Source organism: Panulirus ornatus, chromosome 25 (assembly GCF_036320965.1).
Source record: "Panulirus ornatus isolate Po-2019 chromosome 25, ASM3632096v1, whole genome shotgun sequence".
NCBI classification, from domain to species: domain Eukaryota; kingdom Metazoa; phylum Arthropoda; class Malacostraca; order Decapoda; family Palinuridae; genus Panulirus; species Panulirus ornatus.
Genome location: NC_092248.1, coordinates 6,408,150 through 6,432,669, shown reverse-complemented (window position 1 = coordinate 6,432,669; position 24,520 = coordinate 6,408,150). Strand labels below are relative to the sequence as shown.

General features: G+C 43.5%; 2 protein-coding genes across 4 annotated transcripts in view; both read right to left on the bottom strand.

Moving 5' to 3' along the window:
* LOC139757216 (growth hormone secretagogue receptor type 1-like) overlaps positions 1-3,263 on the bottom strand; it is a 247,583-nt gene extending 244,320 nt beyond the window's left edge. The window contains exon 1 of the mRNA XM_071677386.1: positions 3,129-3,263. The gene's annotated coding sequence lies outside the window, so the exon portion shown is untranslated. The remainder of the gene's footprint in view (positions 1-3,128) is intronic.
* A 1,843-nt stretch (positions 3,264-5,106) lies between these two features.
* Positions 5,107-24,520, bottom strand: part of LOC139757211 (glycerophosphocholine cholinephosphodiesterase ENPP6-like) — a 137,854-nt gene continuing 118,440 nt past the window's right edge. For 2 of the 3 annotated variants that reach the window (XM_071677375.1, XM_071677373.1), the window contains exons 2-10: positions 14,962-15,127; positions 13,367-13,509; positions 13,021-13,201; positions 12,531-12,669; positions 11,264-11,401; positions 10,354-10,515; positions 8,173-8,305; positions 7,594-7,728; positions 5,107-6,620 (exon numbers count right to left, since the gene is read on the bottom strand). In XM_071677375.1, coding sequence (XP_071533476.1) covers positions 6,394-6,620; positions 7,594-7,728; positions 8,173-8,305; positions 10,354-10,515; positions 11,264-11,401; positions 12,531-12,669; positions 13,021-13,201; positions 13,367-13,509; positions 14,962-15,113 — 1,410 coding nt within the window. In that variant the 5' untranslated portion in view covers positions 15,114-15,127 and the 3' untranslated portion in view covers positions 5,107-6,393. Of the gene's footprint in view, positions 6,621-7,593; positions 7,729-8,172; positions 8,306-10,353; positions 10,516-11,263; positions 11,402-12,530; positions 12,670-13,020; positions 13,202-13,366; positions 13,510-14,961; positions 15,128-15,531; positions 15,821-24,520 lie in introns of those variants that run through there. The other variant, XM_071677376.1, reaches the window with a different exon arrangement.

Genomic DNA, 24,520 nt, shown 5'->3' with positions numbered 1-24,520 from the left:
TTCTCAATTACAGTGGGCATTTTTGTATTCTAACGCAAAAACCTTTAGACATATAATTAATATCTCCCTGTCACATATTACTGTACCCCTGTCAACCAAAACGTAAATTACTTTACAACTGAAATGAAACTTATACGAATACATAATCTCTCTCTCTCTCTCTCTCTCTCTCTCTCTCTCTCTCTCTCTCTCTCTCTCTCTCTCTCAGTGCTAGGATGCAAGAAGTTTGAGATAATATCAACAAGCACTTAATATCACAGCTGGTGACTCCTAAATAAAACATTGGAGGAGGCAGAGCAAGTCATCACCAAAGTGCCTGCTTACCCCTAGTTATAACAGGGGATGATATCTTTTTCTACGAACTAAATATATAATTTTGGACATCTTGATAAAGCTGTCCAACGGATGTGGGCCAGTGTGTTCACACTGCCTGATATGCATGTTGTTGGCCAACCCTGAGGTGTGTGAGAGAGAGAGAGAGAGAGAGAGAGACTGAAGTGTGAGAGCATCATTTAGCTCATGGTGGTCAAGTGTGACACCAAACCACTTCAATCTAGACGTCTGACTCGCCATTAACATTGATCTTACACTTCACCATCTCAACAGACACGGTGTGTGTGTGTGTGTGTGTGAGGGGAGAGGGGGGTTGTATCCGTTCAACAGTACTTGATAAGACTTTCCACTTCAGGAGCAAGTCCCGCGTCCATCACAAAGTCACCACACTGTGTGTGCGTCGATGCACATCCACTCTCTATTCTTCAATACTCAGCAGACTCCTCTGTTCAACCCTATCTCTACCCATCTTTATATCTTCCCTATTTGTCCTGTGTATTTTTCTGCATATTTCCACCCTTTAGGCGCAGTTAATAAAACGTAATAATAATAATAAAGATAATAATAATAACAATAATAATAACAATAACAATAATAATAATAATAATAATAATAATAATAATAATATGTACCCAGTAGTAATTAAAAGTACTGTAACACTATATTATATACATACTTGTCATATTTCTGGAAAATAAGAAGCAAGACAATAAGACTATAAACAATTTCTCTGCAAGATAATATTCAAAGCTGTTTAGGAAGGGCCGATGCGAAGGCAAAACCTCTGCGAGCGACCACGAATCCGCCGTAGCAGCTAGACGGACGGTACGCGTTTTTCTAATCGTTTTCAGTTTAAAAAAGATAATTACATCACACGTATATTTCATCTTAACTGTGCCTGAATGAATATATTCTCAGAAATAAATAATAATTTTGATGAAATGTGATGGATTTCAATGTAAAATAGGGTAAAGTACTTGAAAACAAAAGACTTGAACTAAACTTGCGATGGCCAAGAGATACTACTGGATTTTTTTTAAATAATTTTCGGTTAAAATAATGTTATATTAAATTGTATTCTTTTCATACTGTGCTTGATATGACAAATTTACGGAAACATATTTTTTTGTTGAAATAACGTACGTTTAAGATGGAAAGTGGGATAAGATTATGAAAACAATCGACTTTCGCTCTCTTTCGTTGTTCAAAAGTTGTTACGTATTCGCTTTTTCGATGATTTTCAGTTGAAAAAATTGTTTCATTACAATAACATTCTATCGTAATTGATTTGAATAAATATTTGAATTGAAATATACAATATTTTTGCTGAAACTACCCACGTACCAGTATAAAGTGTTAAAATAATTGATAGTTAACAATTTGCCTCCGGCGCTCGGTGTTTCAGGCTCAGCGAACATCAATTTATAGGACGTAAGTGTGTTTTTTAGCGATGCTTTTCTGAAAAGCGTCTCGTATGCTATAAAGATGGTGTTTTATTATCCTAATTTGTTGTTCAATTACCCCTCAAAAATTTGGGTCGACCTATACACGAGGCATATAATAAATCAATGATTTCTTTGCCAAAACACAAGGGTCGCCCTATACACAAGGTAGACTTATAAACAAGTTTATAACTACCTTAAATCCTACACTGAAATACACGTACAATCCACCACTGATGTAATCAGCAATAGAAAATGTATATACATGGCATGGTACTTTCACAAAATATACATAAAAAAATACTCATCTTTCGTGCACCATAAATAGAATATATGCCATTATTTGTACAAATCAAAACCTTACCTATTTACTAGTTTAAGGAAATGACAACTGAGACTTACACAAATATTTTGGACAACAAGAGACCTTAAGTCTCTGAAGCCATAAGACTATTTATCCTCCCTAATGAAAACGCAAGTATTAACGTCAAACAAAACCCAGTACAATAAAATACAATATCTTTTTCCCGATGGAATTGCCAGTAACAGATATATTTGTATCATATACCCGAGCAATTTACGTGTACCTTACCTGGGGGTTTAAGTACACATGTGTAACATCACCAATTTACGTGTACCTTACCTGGGGGTTTAAGTACACATGTGTAACACATCACCAATTTTTCGTAAATCATCTAAAATGCCCAACAAAACAGCTGCAAATTGTTACTCAGATTCATGCAGTAGAACAAAAAACAAAAATAAATCAGCAAACACGCATTATTCGGTGATATGTCCGTGACTTTCATTTCCTCTGCAAGTCACCGCATTCTAAGATATCCAACGGTAACGGGGGACCATAAGTGGGAACTAGGGTTTAGAGTGGGGAGTGTTGTGAACAATAGTGATTTGCGATGGAGGAAGGTCAGAATCATTTGAGACCCTCCAAAAACAATTTCAACAGAATCAAACGTAATCTAACAAGATTCGCTGGATGTCTGAAACGTCAATAATACCAAAACATCGAAGCATATGTCACTGAAGCCCATTGTAACTGTCAGACGACACTCATCCGTCGCTAGCTCCAAGTGCTGCAAGGATAAGTGTTGGTTTGAAACAACCCAACCCGCCTAACCAAACCCCCAAACCTCGATCCTTAGACGCAAGCCAACCTCATCGAACATTATGATCACAAAACCTCTTAAATATTAATCTGAAGTCACTATGTTCAATAACAAAGTAGAGATAGAAAAATAACCATTGTCGGCAAAATAATATTTGATATACTAATGCCGATAATGTCAGGAAAACAGTCATTTCGAAACTATCATCAAACAAATTGTTACTATTTACCTTGCTTCTGTGGCGTTGAGGTATTCTACAAGCTTGCAGCACTTTACAAATCGTTCTACCTGCTTAAAATCCACAACAAATTCACCTCACACAGTATAAAGACTGACGTTCTCTCGTGTCAAGGCCGTTGACAGCAATGCTGAACATCTGAAGCAGTCCGGTAGCAATTCAACGATCAATTTAGAAATCTTAGGAAACTAAGTCCCCAGTGTCGTGATGTCTGCAAGTTGTAGTTAAGATTTTAACCCATAGATGGCAGTCATATTAGCATAGCACATCTATCGTCTGTATTAAAGATTAGCTGTAGGAGTAGTCTCAGTTTTTATATGGAACTGCAAAAAACGTTGGCAGTTTTATTCCGGAAGATATCATATTATATTGCCCTGAAATTACTGACGTTTATTAAGCAGAAAGAAAAAATCGTTTCAGCTGCCAAACGGAAGTCATCAGAGAAGGGCGAGATGGTGAATCGGGTAATAATTTGCCCAGTGCTCCTTAAGAAAGCCTCTCCGAAAGTCTCAGATGCAGGGAGATGATTTGACACTTAAATTGAAAAGAGTAGATAAGTCATCCCCCTTCAAAGTAGATGGGGAACATCATCAAACAGCGAACGACCCTGACGTTGTCAAAGGTATGACCATGAGTGAAATATAGAAAATAAGAAATACTCGCTTCTAGAGAAAACTGTTAAGGGGAGTCTCAGGAATTTCATGGTGTTTTGAAGGGGGGTTCGTCATGGTTCGAGGGCATAAGGACAAGGAAGAAATTAATTGACTTAGGCATCATCGGAGAATTTAACCCCTTCACCCTGACCCAACAAAAAAAAAAAAAGATTAAAACATTATTCGTATCATAACATTGAAAAATATAGTATATTATTCCTTTTTTATATATATACATTCTCCTTTGAAAACTTTCATTTCATATCGCTTGTTATGATCTTTAACTTGTCAAAACGCACAAAAACGAGAGGATTATCCATCATCTATCCTCACAGATCAGCAGCATTTGAATGTCTCATATATAACTTCCAAATATAAGCAACAACTGATACTAGCAGAATTAGATAATTTTTTTTCTTTTCTGAAAATCAAACATATATTATAAAAGTATCCATACATAAGTGTGGCAAATATCCAAACCACACCTGTGAATAAATTGCTATGATTTATTTGACACTAATATCCATTTCAACATGATGTCTGGTAAGTGATATTGCAGTGGGTCAACTGCTGATTTGTAAGAAAAGATTACAGAAAGCAACATATAGCTACAGCAGTATATATATATATATATAAAAGGAAAGTCTGAACATTTCTGAACTGAAACTGGCGAATTTGCAAAAACAGTTGATGAGACACACATTCATGCAAATCATAATATGAAGACATAGATGTACTAGTACGTTAGTTAAAATCCAGTCTTACGTAAATGTAAACTTGTGTGTGTGGATTTAGGGACCCTGAACAATTGTCACAGACATTAGTGAAGGTGTGTGTGGCTGTTTTCTCTCTTAATGGGCTAAAATTATTAAAACATACTTAACTAGCACTTTAGCTATAAAAATATAAGATGATAGCCAGGTACCTCATCAGTCCAAACAGCAGTATGTTATGATTTGTTGCCATCCACAATCAATCAATCCAATTTATCAACCTGACCTGTAAAGATTATGGAAAACTAAGTTAAATCACTTCAATAGAATATCAATTTCATAAAAGACTCTAAAAGCAAAATAAAATAGAATATTGTGTGAGACTGAGCCATGAAAGAAAGAAAAAAATGTATCACTGAGTCAAAACAGAACTAAACCGTTCCATATCTAATAATGCACCCTAGCTCTTATCTGTTGGTTTATCAGAATTTTTCCATTAAACAACCTTGGTTTTCAAATAACAGAATCCTAATGACGACAAAACCAAAAATATCTGACATTCCACACCACATTAGGAAAATATGTGATAAAATGAAAGATATCTAATTTCATCATTTATTTCCTTACAACGTATTCCTTTTACAAGAAAATGTGACCAGTCACTAGAGCAATAAGAAGTTACGGGGAAGTTACATCCACTCCCAACTTGTGAGGATTCTAAGGACCCATTTCTTTTCATACCAGAACTAAGCAAAAATATTAAACACTACTGAGCTATTGTCATATAAAAATATAGCTATGAGATCACACAAATCATCCAAGCATTCCATAGCATAAATATATTCCTATCATATTTATTGTTTCCTCCACAGAAATATGGAGCATTTACGCATCTAGATTTGCATCATGTAAAATGTCCACAGTTAGTCTCAAGCATACACAACAGGTTTCTGTAGCATGATCACCCTCATTGTTGTCTTTGTCACTTTTGAAATGATGGTTTATTAATATAATATTCTGCAAAAAAAATCTAATTATTGTAAAGCTCCACCTGGTTACATGTAATAAAAAAATAAATAACAGTTTAGCATTTACATGATCTATATATAGTCTTCCTGGTATACAAATAAGATAAATGCCACCAGCTTGGTCTGTAAGAAAAGAGAAATACCTATGGGAGTCATCCAGAATACATAAGGATAGGGCAAAAGTACAAAAAAAATAGAAAATATGACAAACATAATTATTTGATACTGCTCTGTAAATGTGGTCAAAAATTATTACAAATCAAAAGTCAGTAGATTTTAATCAAAAATGCCTTCACATTTGCTGTTTCCTTATTTGTTATGTTGAAGTTGTTTTATGAGTAATGGAAGCCAACCCATCTTACTTCATGATGTAAAAATGTAAACAATCCAATCTACTGATGCAGAATACACAGGCAGATAACAGTAGTTGTAGTGGCCAATATCCTTCCTTTCAAAGTTGTTTCTATGCCTTGGTTTAGATATCAAGGCAACAAGTATTCACTTCACAAGGCTGACTAATATAAATGTATCAGTTATAGTTCACTTTTTCTTATAAAAAGCTTGAAAACATACACCTTAGTTTTATCTAACCCTACTTTTTTTGATGAGTTATGAATAAAGAGGTTCATTTTGAGTTCAGTAATCTTTTAAAAGTACTCATGTGTCAACTTACCAAAAATAATGAGTTGCAATATCGGTAATAATCTGTCAGTGATTTCTGACACCTTAGTGGAAGTCCTATGTGGAGTTTATATATTCACTACATCTTGTAATAAGGAATACCACTGCACTTGTAAATGAACACAAACTATATCCAATGTAGTTTATCTAAACTTTTTCTCCATACTCATGCCTTCTCTCCTCACCTAAGTAAAACTTGCCAAAGAGACAACACATAAGCTAGAAGAATGATCATCTGTAAGTGACAAGACTCCATTCTTGTAACACCTGACGTGATGGGATTGAAGAAAGCTTGCACCCGCGCTTCACTGCCATTGTGAGCATGACAGGGCAAGTCAAGAGCATGACACAGTAAGCCATACACATCCACTTGCTCCATAGCTCCAACCTCAACACCCTTAACAAAGGCTGCAAAGTTGAACAAAGATATTTCTTTAGCTATTAAGTTAGAAGGAACACAATTTCAGCTATCATAAATCTTTTAAATAGAGGTCTACTTTATTGGTATGTTATAAAGAGAAATCCCCAGCAGTAACAGAAATTTTTAGTTCTGATGTGTACTCTACTGAGAGATCTCTATACTTCTAATAAAGGTACAAAAAGTTAATGATTTGAGTAGTGATGTTAGATTGGTATTTTCCTTGTGGCTGTAAGTTAAAAGAACACAGTTATTTAACAATAAAACTGAATGAAAACAACTTTTTTTCATGCAGTCAGACAAAAACTTTTATATTAAAACAAAATAATTTATCTGAAGAACTTTACATGAAAAATTTTAATGCCATATATCGAGGTAATGCCCCACGGAAAAACCTACTCTTCTTTCCAGGGTCAGTGACGATATCTCACAACCAATGGGAAGAAGACTTAGCACTGATGAACAACATAGCCATATATATAGTTTCAACTTTCTAATGATCCTCACCCATGCTTTATAAATCAAAACATGGCCATAATCTAGCCATGCTTTGAAACATATAGATATCTATAAAATGATAAGATTTCACATTTCTATTTCAAAAAATTTCTAAGTCCATTTATCAGTAGGTTTGAAAGGATGGTTATTAATGTATTTTCCTTCATTTCTTGCTATGTTCCCATGTATTTATCAGTTCACTTGCCACTTGCAAGCATGAGGGCTAGATGTGATTCCTAGAAAGGACAGAAATCTTAAGCTACTTTTCTTTCCTATTCATCTAGAAATACAAAAGTATTCAATAAGAAGTGGGATGCTGTCTTGAGGCAAAAGTTGGGTTTCAAAATGAACTAGAGGAATAATGGCTCTTAGCCTAGCAAAACCCAGGGGTGAATACAAATGCTCTATTCCCTATCCTTCTTCAACTGATTCAATGTGTTAGAAAAAAATAATGATGATACTTACAAGGGCCAATAGCATAGAGGATCCCATGCATATCTGGATTCTGTCCTTGTATATTGTCAAACCCATGGTTTCCTGGAACCTCTGATGAACCATGGGGCATAGCATTTCGCAGGTCAAGGTTCCTGATAATGTATCCTGAGAGGATGGAATGTGAGATATAGCTGTGTAGAATTTATATATCTCTATGGACTTCTGTCTCTTTTAGTAGGATAGGGTTATGTCTCTGTAAGAAGGGGATCATATTGTTTTTGTTCACTTTCTTCTTAATGTTTTTATTTGAATTAATTTTTTTTCAAAAACCTAACAATCGGCCTTTGAGTTGACCCCCAAAGGATGATAAAAAGGAATATCTTTAGAAGATGTAATTCTTCCTGTCTCATAGGACACAAAATGAGCAAACTGCAAGATGCAAAAAATTTCTTCTCTCCTCAAAGTAAGTTTGTAATGAAAATTATTGGCATTCTTTCTTACCCTCTCCTTTGAAACTTATCACTCTCTTGCTCTTGTATTTCATCGCTCACCAGAAACAAAATAATCAGATGTATGCTTACTCTGGAATGAAAATATACTTTCATTTACCTTCCTTTGCAATGACTATCAGTTCAAGAATAAGCCGATGGGTCTTATAATGATAAACTTCTGGGAGGTCTTTCTTTCTGTAGACATCAATCTTGTCTCCCACACCTGGACAATTTCTCAAGCTTTCTATCACCTGTAAAATGAAAATAAGTTGACAAACTAAACGAATGTGTAAGACATACACAAATATTGTAATGTGACATTAAATAATACCAAGTGTAACTCACTCAGCATAGAAAATGAAATCTTCCTTTTCAGTGATAATTAAACACATAGAAATCATCACTGCTATGCCTATTTTTATGTATCATATATATTATGAGGTACCTGTAATGTAGTTGGAGAAAGAAACATAGCTGCCATGTAAGGTTTCACTTCTTAATAATTCTTGGCTGTCCTTAGGACAGAGCAGAAAAAGGCACCCGAGAGATGTGGGATATATTCATGAGGTGTCTACAAAGGCTGAGCTGTGGTCTCTGATGAAATACCTTTAAATGCATACAAGTATTCTTCAGTGAACCTTGTGGCTATACAGAACATATATAAGTAAAACTGCCTTTATTTCTATTATAACCATTATTATCAAAAGTATCATTAAATAACCCCATGATCCCTTTCACTGAAGGGGCTCCTGCAGCCTAAGTCTGCACTACTTCCAATAGCAGGGAAATAAGAAGTTCCTTGACAACTCTCTCTCATCAACAGACAATGACACAGCCTCACCATCATCCCTTTTTCAAAATAGTTAGAGTATGGTAATGCCAAACTGTGTATTACGTACTTACTTGCTTCATACTGCTTACTGAATGTATCATAATACCTTTTATGAAAAATCTTTGAATACACATAATTCTTAAAATTATAGAATTACGATAATTGACAATAACATTCTAAAATCCTTGGAGCTATTATACTGGACAAATCAAAGGCTTATGATCACAAGTTCCTTTGTTCCACAAGGGATCTAGATGCTTATGAAAAAAATCAAGGGTGCAATGTCAAGGAGTTTTTAACCCCAGTTTCACAGATTAAAGATTCTGCATTCTTTCCTACAGGAAAAACTACTGCACTTACTATATCATGTGGTAATACAATATTCCTGACCAAACAAATGTGCAAACTTTTTTATACTGATTATCTTCATGGTCTATAAAAAGAAAATTCTGCCACTTACTCTGTAGAAACAAGGGGTTTAAAACCTGACAGATTCTACAAAAACTATACCTTCTCTAATCCTACTCTAACTTTAACCTATGATGTTTCAGTCAAAATTTTCCTTTTATTTGGAATACTGTTGATCCATATAATTCAATTATAAGCATGACAATCGATCAAATTCTATCTTCCTACATGATATCAAATTCTTACTAAAATACTAATATCTATCCTTTGCCTGTAGGGGACTTTAAACAGTTAAGCACTTCAAAATAATCAATCTTACAGAAGAAATCTGCTTAAAGCATTGAACAAATTATTTCACCATGGACACAATAGTACTGTGGTTTTCTTCCCATCCTATTTTGTCTTAATGTCTACCATAGTCTTCAGAAACAAGTGGAGTAAGCCTGATAGCAACTAAGGGAACAGTAGGGTGCATACACAATAAGTCATCAGCCATCTGCTAATAAATGAGCAGATTAGAGCGAGTTGGAATTATGTGCTATACTGGGGTCAACATGCTGTCAATGGACTGAACCAAAGCATGTGAAATGTCCTTGGTAAACCATGTAAAGGTCTGTGGGGCCTGGATGTGGATAGGGAGCTGTGGTTTTGATGCATCACAAATAACAGCTAGAGAATGGGTGTGAGTGAATGTGGCTTTGTTTTTCCTGTTTTCTAGCACTACCTGATATGTGTACCTTTCACATACAGCCTTTTACATGTTTACATGTACTATGAGGCTATGTGTACAAAGCCTATCCATTTTGTGTAGCATGGTGTAAACAGTTTAACAATACTCTGCAAGATGATTGAGAATAAACACAATCTACTCATATGGCAATTCACCAAATCAGTTTTGCTTGCTGTAACATTCTGTTGTATCTACCAAGCATTATATAAGAATATACCTAGTTAATGCTACAGTTTATGAGAGCACTCTTTATATTTTTATGCATTTAAAAGTATGTAGTTTTTTATTTGTTTACATAAGTACTGTGCACCAGAGTGGTGGTAGTTTACCTGTTCTGAGTAGCCAGGTGTAGGCTCAATGTTGAGGTATCCACTTCCCTTAACTGCACCAAGGATTTGTTGGTCATCAAGGCAAGGTGTCACATCCAGGTAATGGAAGTCATCTGAAGATGTCTCAGTCATGCCATGGTCACTCACCAACACCACATTTGTCTATGGCAAAAAAATGATGTTAGATGCACAAGGGATACTAAGGCAAGACCAAAGGGTAACATACAAACATTTGAAACATGAGAGAGATGAACTGTTTAATCAGCTCACTATATCTTCAATGGATTCTTCTTACTCTTTTAATGCTGACTGTATTTCTCTCAGCACTGGTATATTAATGCTTACTTTTCCTTGCAAAATCAGTGAAAATGTTACAGAGTTTTAGATAAAAATATGAAAAAACCTGCACCACCTTATATTTTCGACTGAAGAAACTTGCATATTTCAAAGAAGTAATCTGTTACAGTAAAAGAAATAATGCATTGTATAGAAAAAATGACAGGGCTTACAGTTGCATGCCATTTACAATGAAACCATCATATTTTACAATAAAATGAGAGATGATATGCTAAAATCAACCAAACACATGTGGAAGTTTTAATATCTTTATAAGTGATCTTCAATCATATAACTCCAGACTCCTGCGGAAAGAAAAATTTCTCAACAAGGTTGTACTCCTTTTGTTCAGTGACAATGATTCAACCTCAATGAAGTTGACTTTCCACATGAAGTTCATAACTTCATGCAGCTGAGTTCAGTAACACTAAATAGATAAATTGCTATTATTATTCAAGAATGTAGAAAAAACTGAAAAAGGAAACTTACAACAAACCTACAGTAACACTTCATTTATACTAATATAAAACTTCTGATACTAATCAATCAACAAAGCGTTTGGTGTGCGATTTACCGTGTTCATCATGCCTCTAATAGCCAGAGCATCCCATAACCCTTGCAGACCAGAATCCACTTCTCTGATGACAGCATCCACCTCTCCAGATGCAGGTCCATAATTGTGTCCCTGGATGTCCACAGCACCCTCATAAACCTGGGGTATATATCATACCCGATTTAACATATGTACTAACATACTTTGTTTAAGGCTAGTCACATGCAAAACTTGATCTTAAATCTTTTATATGCCATGGGTGATGTAAATGGAGAAGGAAGAAAATATACAAAGTATAACATGGCAGCGGATAATCATGAATTGAAATATATAAGGGTAGCAATAAGTGCTATATAACAATATCATCAGTTCTTTCTGCAATGAAATATCAGATGAAAATGATATAATCTACCATAAAATTTTACTTCTGGTTGTGGCTCTTACTTTCACTGCATACTACCAAACATTATGAACTTCAGAGTATGTGTGTATAAATAGGGTGAGAAGTGCATCAATGCAATACACACATGATGGTCAATCCCCTTACCCCAGGCATCAACACACTGGTCATAAACAAACTGAATACCCTTAAAATTCTTACCAGCACCATCTTAGTTCAAAACAAGAATTCCTCAGTATTCTTGATAAACAATATATTCACTCAGCAATAAACTACTCACCTGCCTGGATGTCACCTCTTCAAAAGCCAGTGTGACAGACTACATATCATGCAAAATCACAAGAATCAATGTTTGATTAGCAAATACAAACAATCCCTTTGCAACAACACATGAACCCCTTCAATCCGAATCACTTCATAACCAACTAACCATGTCCAAACAGATACAAAAAGCTCAACCCTACTCCACACATTAGCAGCCTATACTTACAGATTCCCCTACCTCTAAACAAACACACAACACTGACATAACATATTCACAGCGTAATGAACTGACAAGTATGAAACATACCATCTTGTAACTATCTTAAACTTCACTCCACCAGACATACACACATCTGGACATGTATTTCAAAGGCAGATAGGTCACTTTCTAATCTGCAGTCTGGATAATACATATCTGCAATATTATTAACATAGAATAACTGCTTTGATGTGGGTCAAGCAAGGGGGATATTCTTTTTTTACAGGTGGTGAATATCAAGCACAGATATAATATATAATCAGTTTTGTTGACACCCAGTAGACACTCTTAATCTAATTTCCTAGGAAAATAACCATAGATTATTGGACTTTCAAAAACCAACTCCCTCCTCTCATACTGCCCACCATAACCAGCTGGTAGCCTTCATGCTGGATCATATCAAGCGCCTGATGGAGATGGTTTATGAAGTACCGAGGGGTAGGTCCTATTTCTTCATAGGGTACACAGTACTTAGGCAGAACGCCTTCCCATGGTACATCACACCTGCATGAATATGTAATCCATTAAAGGTAAATTCTTGATCTAATGCATAAGGTTATACTCAAGTTTGATACTACATGCTGGGTTTGCATACAGATATGAAGGGAAAATCTTAAAGTGATATAGAATGGATATAAAGGACGTACAAAGTTTTATCTGGGAATATATATGTCTAGACATGTGTAATATGTGAACCACACACACTTTACAATATATATATGTACAACACAAATTATAAAGGTATATAAAGATTTCAAACCTCACAAAGTCGTCAAATGGTTAAATAAGTCTATTCCTTTCGTGCAATAGCATTAACCCGACCCCTACACATCAGTTTGGAAGGTCACCACTAACCTGGACCAATGGAAGAGTGCAGTGTCTTTATTGTTCTTGGTAGCAGTGATCCAGAGTGGCTCAGCATCAGTCCACCAGACAGGATCTGCTGTGCTCTCTAACTCAAACAAGGAAAATGCCTTTTTATGCTCAAGGTCATACATGAAATTACCAACAATGCCATGGTTTTCTGCATATAGACCTAGAAAGAAAAATTTTTAGTAAACAGTGACCACATCTACATACTGCAATCCTACAAAGTTATTCAACATGTCAAAACATACAATCCGATTTAATAATCAGTCAAATTGCTCATGTAAGTCTTTTCACGAACAATTGGTAAACTTCAGACTTCTACCACACTTACCTGTAACAATGGTACGCCAGTTTGGAAAGGAATCTGCTGGGAAGACTGGATTTAGATGCTTCGCGCTGACACCTTTTGTGATCATTCTTTCAAATCCAGGGAGCCCATCTCCTCTATGCAGATCGAGATAGTCCCATCTGAAGCTACAATAGAAATGTAAATATCCCATTTGTACTGTAAGTGCAAAAGTATATGAAAATATCTATACTCATTCACTCAAAAGCGACGATCATGATTATTTCTCCTGCTATGGCCTAAATGGCCTTTTGATAATGAATGAATTTCACTAATATGATTAAAGAGAATTTTTAGCTTCCAAAAACTATGAACATCTCATTTTCTTCTCTTGGGGGGTGGCACTACGGTGACTCGTCAAAATACCTCCAAAGCACAAAATTTAAGATATATTTCCATGACCAACCTTAGAGGTGAAGGTCCTCTTGCCCTAAACATACATTGGCGAAAAGGGATAAAAATCAGTGAGAAAAACTAAAAAGAATGTCATTTAAAGGATAGAAAAAACATAGGGCACTCTTGCTCTAGTATAGAATTCCATCTCTCTCGTGATCTACTAACATTCAACCATCCCATCAACACAAAGAGAACATCACTTTCAACTACTTCTCTTCACCCAATTTCAGCTATAATGCGTAAAATATCCATCTCCATTTCTCTTGTATCTCATGACTTAGGACCACTAAGGTTTCACATCCATTAAACGGAAATGGGTAAAAATAAACTAATAAGCAAACTTAGATTCTTTAAGTTTACCAGAGCTCTCAGTTTACCCTAGGGATGATGGCTTTGTAACTGCCATGCACAGCCTTGCAACAGGCATACACATTCTTGTAACGGTCATGTATAGCCTTGCACAGGTCTGTATCATTTGTATATCATAGTCAGGCTTATAACAGGCGTGTACAACTTGTAACAACTGCAGAGCCTTGAAATATCCATATACAGTCTTCCAACATTCGTGTATACTCTTGTAACAAGTTCCTGCCTTCCCCATTATCCTCTGTCTATTAGGTGCCTGCCTATCCTCTCTCTGCGTACCAGGAGCCTTCCTTGCTAACCTTCTATTCAAGGTACTTATCTCATCACCTGTCTATCAGGTGCATCATCCCAACTCATCTCATCTAGCAATGCTAAATATAACCTTTGATTCTATGTACTTTATAGCAGAAGCGTAATGCGACTCCTCTGCATAGACGGAGACAAACAGATTACAACGGGCGAGAATATGAAGAAACTGACACACAATAAGACATCCTCACAGGCAACAGATAGATAGACAAGTACATAAGCAGCAGGCAAGGCAACTCTATAAACGGATGAATGGACATGATAAGGGTTGCATTTATACATATATACAAAGTGACAAATTCTTATAAAGGCAGATAAGTAGACAGATATATGAATAAACACAGAATTATACAAACATCCGGATGAATGAAAGGACAGATGAAAGAACTGGGAAAAGATAAATACAACTGAAAGCTATAAGTAGATAACAGTTAAGCATTCCAAAGTACGGGGCCTCTACCAGACTGTCTATTCATGCAACATCCATCCATCTATCACATATCACCTACCCATCTATCATGATGAGGATCATATCTGGCGTGGGCAGCGGAGAGGCCACGGGAGTGGGTGGCGCGCTCCATACCCCTACACAGCCCCACAAGAGCAACACAGACACGACCCGCCCACGCCACATACCTCCCACGTCAGCTGCCACGATCATCTCCAATTATCACTCTAAAAAAAGAATGAAAAAATATATCATAGTATTCATTGATCATAAGACCAAATCATATTAAGAAGTATATTCGACACACACATATGTAACCAATGTCTTGCCACCAATCTAAAAAATGACGTATTATGGGCTCGGTCTACCAAAATGAATTAGGTCTACATATATTAGTTTACATTCAGTGTCCATGTAAATGTTCTTGAGCAACTTGCAATGTGTGTGTTTATGAAACTTGCCTATGTACTGCTTTGCAACCCATACATACAAGCCTACTTGTGTGTTGGGCGAGTATTGATATACAGAATACATGGGGCACCTCAGCCCCACTCTGCAACTTTCCTCTCATTAACCTGTATTTGCATAACTATACACACCCATGGCTAACGAGTGCCTGTAATGTTCTTACCCATGTTTTATTCATATAAGGAATTGCTTGCATGCTCTCTGCGCCTGGTCTTGGTCTGAATAGCTCAAGCACAAGAGCGAATCAGAATTCCAAAGTTTATTCTCAAGAGAAACGGGTGAGGTAAAGTCGAGTCCAGACGTATGCCTTCAAACTGTGTCGTATTGACGTGGAGAACCATCGAGGAAGGAGAAGCCACAGTTGTCCTGACGATTGCCGAAACAGAAACCTTGTAAATGAACGCGAGAACCATAAATTTTGCAGAGAGCAGAAGGCAAAGGAAGGGAGACTCTAAACAAGGAAAGAAACAGGTATATGACAATTATGGTGATGGTGCAATAGTACATGGGGCTCTTCCTCCTCAGCCCATCTTGCCCGTACATTTAAATCTCTCGACGCTTGCAATATTCCGCCCACGCTGTAGCATAAAAGAGCGGCATATGATTACACTCAATGGTTCTGAGAATTTGAAGTGACACAATCATCAAGCTCGTTATAACTTCGTGAGGAGCTGAATTATGAGGATGTCTGATTGTATGTCCAAGAAGGCTGAGGACAGAAAAGGAGTGGATCACAGTGCCCCGTCTGACACCGTAAGGAAAACTCAAGGCCGACCTGTAGTATGAGATGCAGAAGTCCCATAGAAACAGGATCTAGGCAAAATGGTAAAAAGTAAGCACAGCCCCAGGGTAGGACGTGAAACAATCCAGAGACTATGACAAACTTAAAGAAATTCGGTAAACAGTCAAGTGAAGATTATGGTATCAGCTGAAATTCCGGATGAGATGGCTTCAAACTTAGGGGGCTTGAAGTCCGTCTCTTACTGTACTACGCTATGCACACACTCTCCACTCTCGTAGCGCGCAATATACTTCGAGATGAAAAGTGACACAGTGGGAACATCAACGGGGTAGCGCAGGCTCTGAATGAACCACGAGATTGGGGCAAGTGGTGTTTACTGAGGGAAAAATCGGTGTCAAGGCCGTGAATAATGGTGATGTCATTGGTGATGGAAGCAAGTGTTATGGGACTACGAAAACCAGGGAGGAGTCAGCGCTGCAACTGCTTGAGGTCTATATGCTAGCCTGTCGTCAATCAGAAGAGTCAGCATCGTCACAGTCCTACGACATATTAGATTTTGCTGCACTCAGCAGCCACACTCGTCCTGTGAGCGGTAGCGGAAAATTATTACCGACACGACAAAGGGTCTCTGTCAGAACCCTACCCCACTGAGCTGATAGATGATTATAAGTTGCTCAAACGTTGAGTCATCATTATAAGATTAAGGTCCTACATATAGTGAATTCTTCTACTAGATGTAAAAAGCGGATACAATATCAGAATTTCTTTTGGTATTTTACCTCCAACAATAATGTTGCAGAGTATTACCACCTATCCCATAAAGGTTTTAAGTGCGCTGGGATTCTCAAAATGTTATAAGTGCGCTGGGATTCTCATCATCCCATGGGCTGGGACCCAAGTCTCTTAAGGCATAAGTGTTACGTGGGATTCACGAAAGGGCAGGAAGTTTTAGCTTATTACATAAAGGCTTCCGACACATGCATCGTTCGTGTGTTTGGAGGTAGGCTGTGCGTCCTCTGGTTGTGGACATGGAGTGTTCCAATACGTCCAATGGTCGAGCTCCACTTTGCTCATCCTGAACGTCAACACTCTCCCACACACACGCTCCTCGCTCACTCCCTCCCACACTCCCTCATCTCTTCCCTATCTACCTGTCGCTTCCCTCTCTCCCACGCCTCTCTACCTACTTCCCTCCCTCTCTTGCCGGCCTCCCTCTAACTCGCCCCCTACTCTAAAGCCTCTCCAACACATCCCTCCTCCGCCCAACTCTCCTTATCGTCTCCTAGCCTGTATATCACCCCCCTGTGTACTGCTTCAGTCACCTCTGGTTCTACTTCATTGTCTTCATGGGTCTGCCTTTCCGCCTCACATTCTCCCTCATATTCTGCTTCTAGTAACATATGTACCTTGAACAGTCATTCCTTCTACGTTTGTGCCCAAAACAAGACGCGCTCCATGCTTCCTACTAACGATATCAAAAGAAATATTGAGTTTTTGTAAGTACTTATCTGTTTAACCTCCCGCAGGACCTACTCATGGTACTTTACAAATCCCTGCGTTATTGTAAGTACCTCCGTAACTACCCATGGGCCCTACTTATGGTACTTAAAAAGTACCAATGTAACTCTCCCCCCTTCCCCTCCACTTCACTTAATCACTCGGCTCTTTCCATTATCTACCCTTTGTTCAACTCCCCCCCCCCCCCCCCCCGACACTTCAATCTAAAGTATTTCATTTTTCCCCACTCTCACTTTTATCACATTCACTGGCCTCATACCATATCCTGCTTTGTCTCCTTCCAGTCATTTGTATTCTTTCTCCCGCTCTCCTTGCACTCTCACAACACTCCTCTCCTATCCATGTTTCTCTCTCCTTTCTCTTAATATACCCACACTTATCTTCCTTGCTATTCTCTATTCTTTCCCGATTATTCCTTTCTCTTGTCTATATACTCTCCCTATACTGCTATTTCCACTCTTTCTATACACTTCTACTTCTCTTTTTCCATGTTTCCCCCAAATTTCTTTTTGCCTACACAAGTTTAATCTTCTTTCCCCCTCTTATAACTGTGTTTTTTCTTTCCTCCACTATTATTCACTCTTCCACCCTCTTACTGTACACATTCTCATTATTTCTTCCCTCTTCCCTTCCGTTCACAATTTTCTCTACGCCACCTGGTTCCTTTCTTACAATCTTAATCGTCTTTATGAATTTGAATGTAGTCATCCCCTATCTAATTATTAAATCAATCATAAATTGATTTTTTTCTTCAAGCGTTTTTTTCATATTTTTGTCTCAGCCTTTCCAATTTCATTTTTTTTTCTACTTCCCAATCAGACCTCTCCTATTTCTCATTCTCCCGTCCCTATTTCCCATATATCACAACCTTTTTCCCATCTTTATCCTTTCCTATTTTCTATATTTCTCCCCTTTCACAGTTCCCCTATTCTGTTTCCCACCTTTGATCCTTCCCTATTTTCTCAATTTTCCCTCTCACTTTCTCCTCATTGCTCACCTTTGTCGTCTCTTATTTCTCAGGTATCGCATCCTACATCAGTAAAGCATTCCAGGCTCAGCATTTTCGTGCTATCGACAGTATGGATTCCCAGTGACACCTGTGCATGGGTGGCGTTGAACTGAGCGCTGGTAAGAGAGAGAGAGAGAGAGAGAGAGAGAGAGAGAGAGAGAGAGAGAGAGAGAGAGAGAGAGAGAGAGAGAGAGAGAGAGAGAGAGAGAAACTCCTCAGAAATATTCCAAAATCGAACACTTGTTCCTTCAAGGAACCAAACACCCAAAACCCTACTAGTTTGCTAGCCTAATAGCCTTCATTCAAGCAAGCATACAAAAAAAGCGAGTCGACTACGTCCCAGGCAGCTGGTGATACAATGACCTGCCTGCCTCAGTGACGGGAAGACAATGAAGACGATAATAAGAGAAGAGGGTAGAAGAGTACACGTCTATAACAATGACAGACCTCAGACCCCAGGCCCGCACGAGGGTCTGAGTGCGTTGCTCTTGGCTCCTCCTAGTCATTTATGGATTTCCGATATATTCGTAAAGAGATGGGGGAAAGTCGCCCACCATAACTCGACTGGAAAAGTCTCCATTCGAAACTCGGCTCTTTTTTTGACATATGCATAGCCAGCCGGATATATGACGAATGCAAGATAATACTGTTGAATATTCATGGATGAAATTTGTTGCCAAGCAACTGTTTTGAAGAGCTACGTCCCCCGCCAGACGTACGATTAAAGATGGAAGGGAGGTGGCTGGGTGTACAGATGATGCTGAAATGTCGCCATCCAAGACTCGATTTCTGACCGTATTATCAACACTGGTCATTCCTAGAAATATGGAGGATGAATTGGTGGCTCTTACCCACTGGGGTGAGGGTATATGAAGCAGGCACACACTGAGCACAATCAAAGATCAGCCATATAGTAAACTAAAAGAGTACTGTCGATATTTACAAGCCAGACTTATACCCTCCAGCACAGTCTATGGCTAGAGGGCCAGCGAGAGAACCTGGATATTGCTGATCATCGGGCTGACGCCTCTCTGGAGTGGTAGGGGTGAGGACCGTCCAGCTGAGATGCTGACGGGCGGGTGACAGGACCGACCAGCTGAGATGCTGACGGGCGGGTGTCAGGACCGTCCAGCTGAGATGCTGACGGGCGGGTGTCAGGACCGTCCAGCTGAGATGCTGACGGGCGGGTGTCAGGACCGTCCAGCAGATGCTGACGGGCGGGTGTCAGGACCGTCCAGCTGAGATGCTGACGGGCGGGTGTCAGGACCGTCCAGCTGAGATGCTGACGGGCGGGTGTCAGGACCGTCCAGCTGAGATGCTGACGGGCGGGTGTCAGGACCGTCCAGCTGAGATGCTGACGGGCGGGTGTCAGGACCGTCCAGCTGAGATGCTGACGGGCGGGTGTCAGGACCGTCCAGCTGAGATGCTGACGGGCGGGTGTCAGGACCGTCCAGCTGAGATGCTGACGGGCGGGTGTCAGGACCGTCCAGCTGAGATGCTGACGGGCGGGTGTCAGGACCGTCCAGCTGAGATGCTGACGGGCGGGTGTCAGGACCGTCCAGCTGAGATGCTGACGGGCGGGTGTCAGGACCGTCCAGCTGAGATGCTGACGGGCGGGTGTCAGGACCGTCCAGCTGAGATGCTGACGGGCGGGTGTCAGGACCGTCCAGCTGAGATGCTGACGGGCGGGTGTCAGGACCGTCCAGCTGAGATGCTGACGGGCGGGTGTCAGGACCGTCCAGCTGAGATGCTGACGGGCGGGTGTCAGGACCGTCCAGCTGAGATGCTGACGGGCGGGTGTCAGGACCGTCCAGCTGAGATGCTGACGGGCGGGTGTCAGGACCGTCCAGCTGAGATGCTGACGGGCGGGTGTCAGGACCGTCCAGCTGAGATGCTGACGGGCGGGTGTCAGGACCGTCCAGCTGAGATGCTGACGGGCGGGTGTCAGGACCGTCCAGCTGAGATGCTGACGGGCGGGTGTCAGGACCGTCCAGCTGAGATGCTGACGGGCGGGTGTCAGGACCGTCCAGCTGAGATGCTGACGGGCGGGTGTCAGGACCGTCCAGCTGAGATGCTGACGGGCGGGTGTCAGGACCGTCCAGCTGAGATGCTGACGGGCGGGTGTCAGGACCGTCCAGCTGAGATGCTGACGGGCGGGTGTCAGGACCGTCCAGCTGAGATGCTGACGGGCGGGTGTCAGGACCGTCCAGCTGAGATGCTGACGGGCGGGTGTCAGGACCGTCCAGCTGAGATGCTGACGGGCGGGTGTCAGGACCGTCCAGCTGAGATGCTGACGGGCGGGTGTCAGGACCGTCCAGCTGAGATGCTGACGGGCGGGTGTCAGGACCGTCCAGCTGAGATGCTGACGGGCGGGTGTCAGGACCGTCCAGCTGAGATGCTGACGGGCGGGTGTCAGGACCGTCCAGCTGAGATGCTGACGGGCGGGTGTCAGGACCGTCCAGCTGAGATGCTGACGGGCGGGTGTCAGGACCGTCCAGCTGAGATGCTGACGGGCGGGTGTCAGGACCGTCCAGCTGAGATGCTGACGGGCGGGTGTCAGGACCGTCCAGCTGAGATGCTGACGGGCGGGTGTCAGGACCGTCCAGCTGAGATGCTGACGGGCGGGTGTCAGGACCGTCCAGCTGAGATGCTGACGGGCGGGTGTCAGGACCGTCCAGCTGAGATGCTGACGGGCGGGTGTCAGGACCGTCCAGCTGAGATGCTGACGGGCGGGTGTCAGGACCGTCCAGCTGAGATGCTGACGGGCGGGTGTCAGGACCGTCCAGCTGAGATGCTGACGGGCGGGTGTCAGGACCGTCCAGCTGAGATGCTGACGGGCGGGTGTCAGGACCGTCCAGCTGAGATGCTGACGGGCGGGTGTCAGGACCGTCCAGCTGAGATGCTGACGGGCGGGTGTCAGGACCGTCCAGCTGAGATGCTGACGGGCGGGTGTCAGGACCGTCCAGCTGAGATGCTGACGGGCGGGTGTCAGGACCGTCCAGCTGAGATGCTGACGGGCGGGTGTCAGGACCGTCCAGCTGAGATGCTGACGGGCGGGTGTCAGGACCGTCCAGCTGAGATGCTGACGGGCGGGTGTCAGGACCGTCCAGCTGAGATGCTGACGGGCGGGTGTCAGGACCGTCCAGCTGAGATGCTGACGGGCGGGTGTCAGGACCGTCCAGCTGAGATGCTGACGGGCGGGTGTCAGGACCGTCCAGCTGAGATGCTGACGGGCGGGTGTCAGGACCGTCCAGCTGAGATGCTGACGGGCGGGTGTCAGGACCGTCCAGCTGAGATGCTGACGGGCGGGTGTCAGGACCGTCCAGCTGAGATGCTGACGGGCGGGTGTCAGGACCGTCCAGCTGAGATGCTGACGGGCGGGTGTCAGGACCGTCCAGCTGAGATGCTGACGGGCGGGTGTCAGGACCGTCCAGCTGAGATGCTGACGGGCGGGTGTCAGGACCGTCCAGCTGAGATGCTGACGGGCGGGTGTCAGGACCGTCCAGCTGAGATGCTGACGGGCGGGTGTCAGGACCGTCCAGCTGAGATGCTGACGGGCGGGTGTCAGGACCGTCCAGCTGAGATGCTGACGGGCGGGTGTCAGGACCGTCCAGCTGAGATGCTGACGGGCGGGTGTCAGGACCGTCCAGCTGAGATGCTGACGGGCGGGTGTCAGGACCGTCCAGCTGAGATGCTGACGGGCGGGTGTCAGGACCGTCCAGCTGAGATGCTGACGGGCGGGTGTCAGGACCGTCCAGCTGAGATGCTGACGGGCGGGTGTCAGGACCGTCCAGCTGAGATGCTGACGGGCGGGTGTCAGGACCGTCCAGCTGAGATGCTGACGGGCGGGTGTCAGGACCGTCCAGCTGAGATGCTGACGGGCGGGTGTCAGGACCGTCCAGCTGAGATGCTGACGGGCGGGTGTCAGGACCGTCCAGCTGAGATGCTGACGGGCGGGTGTCAGGACCGTCCAGCTGAGATGCTGACGGGCGGGTGTCAGGACCGTCCAGCTGAGATGCTGACGGGCGGGTGTCAGGACCGTCCAGCTGAGATGCTGACGGGCGGGTGTCAGGACCGTCCAGCTGAGATGCTGACGGGCGGGTGTCAGGACCGTCCAGCTGAGATGCTGACGGGCGGGTGTCAGGACCGTCCAGCTGAGATGCTGACGGGCGGGTGTCAGGACCGTCCAGCTGAGATGCTGACGGGCGGGTGTCAGGACCGTCCAGCTGAGATGCTGACGGGCGGGTGTCAGGACCGTCCAGCTGAGATGCTGACGGGCGGGTGTCAGGACCGTCCAGCTGAGATGCTGACGGGCGGGTGTCAGGACCGTCCAGCTGAGATGCTGACGGGCGGGTGTCAGGACCGTCCAGCTGAGATGCTGACGGGCGGGTGTCAGGACCGTCCAGCTGAGATGCTGACGGGCGGGTGTCAGGACCGTCCAGCTGAGATGCTGACGGGCGGGTGTCAGGACCGTCCAGCTGAGATGCTGACGGGCGGGTGTCAGGACCGTCCAGCTGAGATGCTGACGGGCGGGTGTCAGGACCGTCCAGCTGAGATGCTGACGGGCGGGTGTCAGGACCGTCCAGCTGAGATGCTGACGGGCGGGTGTCAGGACCGTCCAGCTGAGATGCTGACGGGCGGGTGTCAGGACCGTCCAGCTGAGATGCTGACGGGCGGGTGTCAGGACCGTCCAGCTGAGATGCTGACGGGCGGGTGTCAGGACCGTCCAGCTGAGATGCTGACGGGCGGGTGTCAGGACCGTCCAGCTGAGATGCTGACGGGCGGGTGTCAGGACCGTCCAGCTGAGATGCTGACGGGCGGGTGTCAGGACCGTCCAGCTGAGATGCTGACGGGCGGGTGTCAGGACCGTCCAGCTGAGATGCTGACGGGCGGGTGTCAGGACCGTCCAGCTGAGATGCTGACGGGCGGGTGTCAGGACCGTCCAGCTGAGATGCTGACGGGCGGGTGTCAGGACCGTCCAGCTGAGATGCTGACGGGCGGGTGTCAGGACCGTCCAGCTGAGATGCTGACGGGCGGGTGTCAGGACCGTCCAGCTGAGATGCTGACGGGCGGGTGTCAGGACCGTCCAGCTGAGATGCTGACGGGCGGGTGTCAGGACCGTCCAGCTGAGATGCTGACGGGCGGGTGTCAGGACCGTCCAGCTGAGATGCTGACGGGCGGGTGTCAGGACCGTCCAGCTGAGATGCTGACGGGCGGGTGTCAGGACCGTCCAGCTGAGATGCTGACGGGCGGGTGTCAGGACCGTCCAGCTGAGATGCTGACGGGCGGGTGTCAGGACCGTCCAGCTGAGATGCTGACGGGCGGGTGTCAGGACCGTCCAGCTGAGATGCTGACGGGCGGGTGTCAGGACCGTCCAGCTGAGATGCTGACGGGCGGGTGTCAGGACCGTCCAGCTGAGATGCTGACGGGCGGGTGTCAGGACCGTCCAGCTGAGATGCTGACGGGCGGGTGTCAGGACCGTCCAGCTGAGATGCTGACGGGCGGGTGTCAGGACCGTCCAGCTGAGATGCTGACGGGCGGGTGTCAGGACCGTCCAGCTGAGATGCTGACGGGCGGGTGTCAGGACCGTCCAGCTGAGATGCTGACGGGCGGGTGTCAGGACCGTCCAGCTGAGATGCTGACGGGCGGGTGTCAGGACCGTCCAGCTGAGATGCTGACGGGCGGGTGTCAGGACCGTCCAGCTGAGATGCTGACGGGCGGGTGTCAGGACCGTCCAGCTGAGATGCTGACGGGCGGGTGTCAGGACCGTCCAGCTGAGATGCTGACGGGCGGGTGTCAGGACCGTCCAGCTGAGATGCTGACGGGCGGGTGTCAGGACCGTCCAGCTGAGATGCTGACGGGCGGGTGTCAGGACCGTCCAGC